At 37.8% G+C, this 10,003-nt stretch overlaps 2 protein-coding genes across 2 annotated transcripts; one reads left to right on the forward strand and one right to left on the reverse strand.

The window, feature by feature from the left end:
- Positions 1–4,232: 4,232 nt before the first annotated feature.
- Positions 4,233–6,493, forward strand: LOC133732663 (lysM domain receptor-like kinase 4). Its single transcript, XM_062160245.1, has one exon. The coding sequence runs from the start codon at positions 4,519–4,521 to the stop codon at positions 6,406–6,408; it is 1,890 nt and encodes a 629-aa protein (XP_062016229.1). The 5' UTR covers positions 4,233–4,518; the 3' UTR covers positions 6,409–6,493.
- A 667-nt stretch (positions 6,494–7,160) lies between these two features.
- LOC133733416 (alpha carbonic anhydrase 7) lies at positions 7,161–9,385 on the reverse strand. Its single transcript, XM_062161041.1, has 6 exons — positions 9,161–9,385; positions 8,479–8,696; positions 8,177–8,386; positions 7,901–8,068; positions 7,767–7,820; positions 7,161–7,551 (listed from the first exon to the last, which is right to left on the reverse strand). Exons 1-6 carry the CDS (start codon positions 9,288–9,290, stop codon positions 7,465–7,467), a joined length of 867 nt encoding a protein of 288 aa, XP_062017025.1. The 5' UTR covers positions 9,291–9,385; the 3' UTR covers positions 7,161–7,464.
- Positions 9,386–10,003: the final 618 nt, after the last annotated feature.

Genomic DNA, 10,003 nt, shown 5'->3' on the forward strand with positions numbered 1-10,003 from the left:
ATTGACACTAGAATAACTTAAAAGCATACAATAAAAACTAAAAATAAAATAAAGTAAAATAATATTCACAAGGCACCAAGCCTCGGCAATGCTCGGCTTAGCTCACACTAAGCCTAATCAAAGCCACTAACTTGTAGCCCAAATGCGTTTTGCACAATGGAAGGTAGAATTTTGTTCGGGAGTTTTGAATTGGGAATTAACTAAATTAAATGCAAACTAAAATAAAAACAAACAACTTATTATCAAGCAAGAAATTACCTATGTACGAAGTCATGGGTTCGAGTCACCATGGGGGCAGGAGTGAAACCCTTTGATCCTCTTTTTTTTTTTTTTTTTAAAAAAAAAAAAAAAAAAAAAAAGCAAGAAATTAAATTCGGATTTCAAATTAATGGGAGCATGGGAGTGTCGGATGATTCACACTAACTATCTTGTAAACATCGATGCCAATTTCATAAATGCATGCATTTCCTATATGTGTTAAGTCCCGTATCTAGTACCGGTCAAGGCTACTAAACCAATTATCCTTTCGGTGTATCGATTATGCCAGTTAGGGCCACAATCAACTCTCTAATTTGGGCATTACGCCGGTCAAGGCCGCAATATCCAAAATTAGAGGTCTAGAGAGCAAGATAATAGAGACCCAAGCAAGCTTAGCTACAATTAAGGTAGCTAATGGTTACCACACTTAAATCCTAGATGCAACAGGACCAATAAGTTGTCAATTTATCAATCTATTCATCACAATTGCCCACAACATAATTTCAAAGGGTGACAAAGCCTAGAAACATGCTTCTAAGGACTAATAAATTCGGATTTAAAGCATACACAATGGACATTGCATTTATTAAAAGTAAAGCATCAATATTAATTATACAAGATGAGTTAGGGCTTCACAACCCTAACTCCCAAAATTGAACTACTCAAATACATCGTCCAATACATAAGAAATTAAGAGAAATGATAGAGGAGAGAGGGAACACAAATTAAGCTCACAATTTGCTATAGGCAAACATGAACCCAACTTGATATTAAGCCCCCACGTACTCTTTACCAAAGCCAAAATCCCTTGTGGTGATGAAACCTTGATGATGTGAAGTGAAAGCCCCTTAATTGCTCCTTCCAATTTCGAGAGAAAATGATAAGAGATTTAAAAATGGAGGAGAGAGAGTATGAGAGAGAAGATGGAAAAAGGAGGAGAGGTCTCTAAATTCGGCCAAAAGGCCTAGGGGGTAGAAAAATGGGTATTCAGCTTGTGCAATATGTGTGCAAAAGTGTTTAAATACCCCCTTGGGTTCTAGGGTCAAGATTGGACTTGTACCCTAGATCCAATGGCTCAAAAACAAGTAGAAAATGGGTAAAATGAAAAGACAAAAACAACCTAATAAAAATGTAGAGAATTAGAAGTGTAGAAAACATTTTGGAAAATATAAAGAAAATAGGAGGGCAAAAGTGTAAGTGAGTGCGTGCCTAGTGTGAACACAAATAAATATCTCCATCCACATGTGTGATGTGTGTAAGGTGTGTGGTCCACTAATTATTATTGTCATTACATCAATTTTGAATTTGAATTTTGAATACAAATATGTAATGCAAATAGGCTTGGGTCTTCACTTGTGTGCTTCTTTGGTCTTGGGTCTTGGACTTCTTGCTATTGGGCCAAGTTGACTTGGTTGACCCGATGGTCAATCAGTTGACTTTTCGTCCTTTTGTAGAAAATCCTATTTTGCTCCAATTTCGCACAACTTCTTCCGAAATCCACAACTCCGTTTATTTACTACAATATAAATAAAAATAGATTAATTACATAATAATTACTTTGAAGATTAGCTTAATTCTAGTGTTTAGAACATAATTACGCGCATAAAAATGCGTGTAATCAGTCATCCACTCAGGGATGTCTACTAATACCAACTATAGTTCACGTGCACCAAAATCCGAGAAATTCATTTTTATAATAAAAATTCATTTTCCATACCTGTGAACCGCAGTCCTATGAACCGTAGTCGATCGAGTTCATATCATTTAAAAATAAATCTTTATTTGCATAAAACGATTTCACAATTTAGTAATAGAATGTACAAAAAGTAATTCGGTTCGTAAATGAACCACGTGAGATTTACTCACCTCTAAATCCTGCTGCGTTTTCTCTTACAACAGAGATAAGGTATCGAATACGCTCTGTCAATCACCTACGTAATGTACGTCACAACTTAGTAAACGAATCGAAAACGATTAAAGTTCAAATCCCTACTTGAACTAAAATCCTGAAAGTAATGCCAATCGAGGCAAAACTTCATCCGAGACCACCCGAGGTCTCCGGAATACTTAAACGAACAATATATCAAAATTACAAGTCGATCGGATGGCCGAATCCTCACGGTTCGAAAACCGATCGAATCGAAAACCCTAAAACACTAAAAATCATAACTTGCTCATACGATTTCCAAAAATTACAAACTATATATCGAAATGCTCGTATCGACGAGTAGATCAAAATCAGAAACATAAATTGTCTCTGGAGTGGCCGGAACCCGCCGCCAAGCGCCGCCACAAACGGCCGCGGCGGCGCAGTCAACCACCGAATTGGGTGGTGAAACTTACATCAACCTCTTCCTCACAACATTCCCAACTATCACAAAGTCTGAATCAAAGTAAAAAGGGTCGAAAACTACCTCAACAGAAGGCAGATCGGAGTTTTTTCCCAATTTTCTGATTTGCTTCGATTCTCACTCCACACTTTAAATCTGATACTCAGGAGCATGATCAGTAGTCTCTAAGGATTCTAGAATGCCCGGCGGCTCGAGCTTTGGTGGCCGAAGGAGGAAGAAATCGGCGTTGGCCCAAAAACTGGGTTTGGATCGGGTTTTTGTTGCAGCGGCGGCTACAGGCAGAGATAGGCTGCAAGGCGGCCACGGGGAGGTGCGCAAGAATTTCACGTCCAAAGGTGGCCGGAGGAGGGAGAAATGGCTAGAAAATGTGGAAGAGGGAAAACCAGCTCGGGGAGAGAGAGAGAGAGAGAGAGAGAACGGGGGCCGATTTCCAATTTTGGAAATTGTGTCCTTGGTTGCAATTTTCGGATTTTTTGGACTTTATACTAAAATGGAAACTTTTTCCGTTGATCGTAACTTCTTCATACGAACTCTGATTTTTACGTTCCACATATGCACGAACTCGTATCGACGTGCTCTATGACTTTCATGAAGGAAGTTTTCACAAAATCCTAATTTATAAAAAGTCAAACTTTGTAACCCCCCTAAAAACGTGCATTTCGAATAATTATTCGTCTGAAAATAATTTTACTCCACCCTCGAACCACGAAATCGTATTAACAAACACTTTATTAATTCCAAAAAATTCCAAGAAATTAATAACGAATTTTCGGGGTATTACAATAAGGGCACATGCGATCAAATTAGAAGTTTGGGGGCACAGCTGATTTTAAGTGTGAAATTTACGGTGGTAAAATGATTTTAACTCAATTTTTTTTTTTTTGAAATGGGGCTGGTGCGGCTGCCCTCAAGCCTTGATTAATGAAATTGCATAATACAAGGGGGGGACGTAGAGCCTGAACCCCAGATTACAATTATAAGCATAAAGAGAACATCCTGAAATAATACCAGGACTCTCCACACAATCTATGTATTCTAACAAGCACCAATTAGCAAAGAGTGCACTAAAGGCTACTCTATTTGCTTTGACATAGCGGTGACATACCGGAAAGATAACTCTATAACGAAGAAGCATCATTACAAATAGCACAGCTTTCCCACTTCTCAAATTTCTTTTATAAGTGAGAAGTTTTGAGTTCGACTAAAGAAAATATGTAAACTTAGGAAAGGAATCAGAGCACTGACATGCATTTGAACTAACATGAATGGATAGCTGAATAACATCAAGTACAAGTTTTTGTTATTAAAACAAAGGTTAACTATAAATATTAAAAATTGAGATCACCTAACAGGTGCTGGGTCATTTGCACTGTCGGTGCATAACCTACCACGATGATTGATCTTCACAACTGCATCTTAACTCTCTTGTTTAGTCGACTGATGATTGTGGCGACTGGTGAGTGGATCTCAATCGAGATTACGGACATGGGCAAATATTAAAAATCACTAGAGTTATAACCGTGACAACACTGCGTCTATAAACCTAAATTAAGGACGAAAAATGCAAATGATGACTACATATCCATCAGTGAGAGGATCTTGATTGCAAAAAAACATGCAGAAACTAGTCAAAAAATACCTATATCATAATCTAGTCCCATCTGGCTATTAGTATTATGGCCGGCTATTACTGGCTCTTTTTGTTAATTTGCTTCTTCCTTTCTATATATGTTGATTACAGTTTTGACCAAGTGATATTGGCCGGACATGGATAATAAAATGATAGTGGTACGTAGTCTTTTATTGCTAGCTTCCCATCTGGCCAAATAACTCTATACATCAGCTACCAACTTGACTATTGCATCTCATCCCATTTATTTTCCTCTCTTCTTATATACCAAACCGATTTATGTACCAAATTTTGATATCAGGAACCATGATTTTTCTCTGGTTCTTCATCTTGGTTTGCCTAAATTCAAGCCATGCTCAACAGTACTATGATCAATCCGAGTGTCCTTCCAATATCAGCTACCCCGGTTCTAGATACACTTGCAATATGTTCCAGAATTCATGCAGCACCTATGTGGTATACAGAGCGAACCAACATTTCCAGACTATTGCAAATATCTCAGACTTGTTTCACATGGACTCTGATGCAATGCTTAGACTCAACAATCTTACATCTCCTTCTGATGTGCTCAAACCAGGTAGAGAAGTTCTCATCCCCATCAATTGTTCTTGCTCAGGTCAATATTTTCAGGCAAGTTTCAGCTACATGGTGTCCGAAAAGACATCATACTCCGAGATAGCTTGCGGAGTTTTTGAAGGCTTACTCAAGTCCTCTACACTTACCGAGGAAAACTCGGTTCAAGTCATCAACGTTGGTGCTGAGCTTCGTGTGCCTCTAAGATGTGCTTGTCCTGATAACTTAGCTAGTAAGAAAGGAGTGAAGTATCTTGTGACATACCCTTTCATCGAAGGAGATGTGCCAATCCTGTTGAGTAAGAGGTTCGGCATCTCTCCAGAAGATTTATGGTTAGTCAATAATTTAGCGCCACCAAATCCAACTGTATTTCCAAACACAACTATTTTAGTTCCCTTGAGAGAACCTCCGGTTCTGAACTTCAATATTCCAGATTCTCCACCTCCAGCTCCTGCTTTTCTTCCCACAATTTCTGTCGTAAAGCCGAATAACAGCACAAGACTAAGGAGTTTGTATATAGCAGGGTCTGTTGTTGGGTTTTCACTACTGCTTTTAGCATTGATTGCATGTGTAGTTTTGTATAGGAGGGCCTTAAAGAAGTGGAAGCCTGAGAAGTTGCACTCCTTTAATGCTAGAAGCTCACCACTTTCAATTTCAACAGTCAGAAGTCCTCTCAAATCCAGTCTAACGGGTAGATCAAGCTCTCCAATGTCGACATGTTTATCTCCGGATATTCTTGCTGGATTAAAGTACTCTTTGTTCAACTACAGCATAGAAGAGATCAGGAAAGCAACAAGGGATTTCAATGAAGAGAACAAGACTGGTGCTCTAGTCTATAGAGGGGTGATAAACAATGCTGAAGTGATGATCAAGCAGATGACATTTGTCGAAACTAGCCATGTTATAGATGTCCATTCCAAAATCAACCACATCAATATCTTGAACTTGGAGGGTGTTTCTTATGGAGAAAGTGACTTGTCCTGGTCATATCTAGTGTTTGAGCTTCCCAGCAATGGCTGCTTGAGGGACTGCTTGTCTCATACATCTAATCCTCTTGAGTGGTCTCGACGAACACAAATAGCTTTTGATATTGCCACAGGACTTCACTATTTGCACTGCTGTACTTCTTCCTATGCTCACCTAAACATAAACAGTAGAAATATTTTTGTAACAGAAAATTGGAGGGCCAAACTTGCAAATATCGGAACTCTTTCTGCATTGGGATCTTCCGAAAACAAAGGATGGGTTGCACCAGAGTACCTTCTATACGGCTCAGCTTCTGAAAAAGTGGATATTTTTGCTTTTGGGGTCGTTTTGCTGGAGCTCATCTCAGCCAGAGAGGACATCGATGGGAAGTTATTTAAGGAATCCATCAAATTTTTAGGAGGGGGAGATAGTGAAGGAGGTTTCCTCGAGCAGCTAAGGAGCTTCATGGATCAACAGTTAGAAGATTACCCTCTTGCAGAGGCTCTGTGTTTGGCTGTTTTAGCCAAGGCATGTGTGGAGGATGATCCTCTCCACAGGCCATCGATCGATGATATCATTAAAGTCCTTGCCAGAATGGTAGGACCAGAAGTCGATCGTCACGTTTGGTAGAATATTTTTCCATCATTTAGTACTTTAATGTCATAAAATGAGTAGTAGTTAAGCACAGTATATAGTTATTAAAGTTTGTTTATAAGTGATTTTGCTCAAAATTTCTCTGATATCTTGAGGCTCACTGCATGGCTAAGGTTCTTTAGAAAAAGGCTACTGATCATGTAGTTAGTTTTCTTCATTATCACCATCACTTTATTAATTGTGTATATATGTTTAGTACGTTCATCAGTTGGTTAAAGGAGACAATTCATTTAAAGAATCCAAAGTGGGAGGATATAAATGGTTAGATTCCATTTGGTCACTGCTGACATCATATCTGTTGTCTGAAGAAGACTTATATAACAATGTTTAGGTGCTCTATTATTTGCTGGTTAGAATCCTATTGGTCAGGGCTCACATCACATATTAGTTGTTAGATTGTTGGTTTCACTAGCTTGTTTGATACTTGCCTTCATTATGTCATGGTTTATAATTTTAAATGATTTTTTTGGACCACCTTGATTACCAGAACGAAGCTATTCAGAAAGGCACCATTGATTCTAGAATGAAGAGTCTTGTTTGTGAACTCATCCATATTATTACCAGGCATTATTAATCTTTTGCTGATGAGTGAACAGAAGATGTTAATACTGAAGTAACTTTTTCCATTTGATTTAATTTTTTGTGTCAAGTTAGCTTATTGCAAAAGATTGAGATCGACTATATATATATATATATATATATATATATGATCATTCTTGTTCAATATATTCTGAGCGAAACACTTAAAACCTGATTAATTAGTTGATCATAATACATGGCCCTCCACTTGTATTTTCTAGTGATTCTCATCATTTTTCTGCTTAATTCTCTACAGGCTATATGAATTATACATGTAACACAAAAGATGTAAAAAGAAGCTAAAAAGGGTGCAAAAAGAAAGATCTGCTAGAGAAATCCTAATGAACGTCATTTGTTTATTTAGCCTAGTCTATGCATCCTTCGTCTTTTAGGTTTCAAACCTTGCAATAAGTGATAGATTGTGATGCTTGAGCCAAAAAGTTCTAGGTACATTCAATTCTGATCCTGTGTACTGGGTTTATAAAGTTTCACCGAGCGCCTGTTTATCTGTTGTACTGGTCTTGCATTAGTTTCTGACTCCTGCAAATTCTTCCACATTAGTATTGCATATCAATGTTTATATATTCATATGCAAATCAAATATTAAAAATAGTTTGACTGGTGGCCAGATTGGGAATCAAGACCGTTTAATTTTGTGACCTGATGCATCAGTGACAGTATTAACTAGCAGCATATATGGCAAGAGAATTAATATCAGAATATCAGATACTTTAGAGAGTAGCTATTGAACTTACATCGTGAACAGCTTTACGGAGGAATTTGACCTGTTCTTTAGAGACAGTCCTCACCTGATGAGTTAAAATGAGATTCAGATATAGTTTTGTCACTAAACACTGTAGAAACAAATGGAAAGTGTAGGAAATTAAACCTCTCCAACAAGGGTCCAGAGGACATTTTGCGTGCAAGGAGGAGTTGTAAGAGAGCCTATATATCTGTAGTACTTTGTACTGACAGTTTTTATTTGCTTTGGATCAACCATACCAATCACTTTCTCTTCTTTACTGCTATCAGATAAGTCTTCTAAGTAGTCCATCATCTAAGCAGAAACAGAATGAAGCACAACAAGCATGAGAGCGAGTAATAAAACTAAATGCAATGGAGTCACATGCAGGTTGGATCATGAAAGTAAGAATTTTATGATTACCCGTGTCAAAAATGGGTCAGGTTTTCCGAACTTATACAGGATCCCGATAACAGCGATGCTTCCATTTGGACTGTCATGAACCAGATGCACCTCTAAATCAAACTGCTTGCCATTGATGGTGTGTTCAGAAGGTGAGTGCCAATGGCATTGTCTGACTCTATACTGAGTTCCATTGATTGGAATATATCCTGCATCAGCATGCCATTTCAACTGCATCCACAAATTATAGAGATAGAATAAGAATTACATAACACCAAATCCAACTTTAAGTGCTCTCTCTCTCTCTCTCGTTTTTCTCTTACCATCATATCATGGCCTCTATTCTTAAGAGTGGCATTGCAAGCCCTGTAGTTACCCTGAAGTTTCCCTAAATCTGAGACTACATCAACTCTGTCATCTAACAGATCTATGGGAGACTGCAACGATCCATTGTTACATATGCTCCATTCATGGCGTATCTTTCCCCATCTAGCTGGCCCCTTCTCACTGTTGCCGTCATAATTAAACTCCCTCTCATCCTCTGCATCATCAACAATAATGAACGTGTGAATTAATCATAGTTAGATCTAAGGTAATGAGGTATTTGAAAGTACCAAGGAATTTTAAAGTGACAAATCCAGTTTTAAATCCCACCATAAATTAATAAAATTTTTAGTATATGAGATATATAGTAACATCTTAACCTCAAAGCTAACCTCCAAGTAATTCAAACCATCTTTTTATATCCCTCCATCCAGATGCACTCTAAAATTGATAATAACCATATGAAGTAGGTGTTCATGCATGGACATGGAGTACTACGTACTCTATAATTAAACTCATTAGAAGGAAGTCATAAATCCAGGGACACTGTAATCAAAACATGCTATTACATAGTAAATATTTCCTTCTGGACGTTCTTAAAATATACAGATCATGAATAATAATCAAATGTTTCATATCCACCACATATGCAGTACGTAGATCATATATGCTTGCCCCTACCAACTTCATCATGTTCATCATGTGAGGTTGCTTGGTATGAATGCAAAACAAGAACAATGCTGCAAACCAAAACTAATAGGCTGGGTAGCTTCAACATTTTTGAGCTGCGATCAAGCTGCAGTGGGAGCATATCCTATGGACGTAGCTTATATAGAGGATAGCATATCACTATATCAGCCTCTGTTGTAGTATGAACGTAGAAAACGATGACATACTCTTTTTCTACATTAATTTCATCTTCCGGCCCGGCCATGACTAGACAATGTCTCAGGTAAAATAGTGATATGCTTCCACAAGTTTGAAAGGAGGCAATGAGAAGTTGCCCACAGTCAACTGATCGACAAATTGAAATCAAATACATTAAAGTAACATTTTAATTGCTAGAAGAAGAAGACCCACAACTGTTCTTTTTCTTTCTTTCTTTCTGAAGTTTTCTACTGGCCGGGTAGACACCATTTGATTTACGTCGTTGGTGACGATGATCTTGAAATAAAGTATTAGAGTGCTTTTGGATTTATTGAGTCAGTTTAATATATATATTTGGGTCATTGGTGGTTGTTGGTTATTTGAACTTTGAGGGCGATGTGGGAGGTCATAGCTAGGCTACTAGTCGTTTCGTATTTTACATGTGATACGGTTTTTCAGATTTTGAACTCACCTGAAGTCGACCTATCGTAATGAAATTTGTTACTTGGCGCGAAGGGAATTGTCTACTTCAATACGATGACATATATGAATATTTTTCAAAGTGCACGCCCACACACACACAATATTGTGATACATGCCATGATGCAAATAGCATTACTGTATGATTCAAAGTGCACGGCCTCACTCTAGATAGGA

This window comes from Rosa rugosa, chromosome 2 (assembly GCF_958449725.1).
Source record: "Rosa rugosa chromosome 2, drRosRugo1.1, whole genome shotgun sequence".
NCBI lineage: Eukaryota > Viridiplantae > Streptophyta > Magnoliopsida > Rosales > Rosaceae > Rosa > Rosa rugosa.

Excerpts from the sequence above, each read along its gene's own strand:
- LOC133732663 (XM_062160245.1), top strand. The coding sequence starts at position 4,519 with ATGTACCAAATTTTGATATCAGGAACCATGATTTTTCTCTGGTTCTTC.
- LOC133733416 (XM_062161041.1), bottom strand. The coding sequence starts at position 9,290 with ATGCTCCCACTGCAGCTTGATCGCAGCTCAAAAATGTTGAAGCTACCC. Across the intron at positions 8,387-8,478 it reads ATAGAGGCCATGATATGATG|TTGAAATGGCATGCTGATGC; the intron begins GTAAGAGAAAAA and ends TTGTGGATGCAG. Across the intron at positions 7,552-7,766 it reads TCCGTAAAGCTGTTCACGAT|GAGTCAGAAACTAATGCAAG; the intron begins GTAAGTTCAATA and ends AAGAATTTGCAG.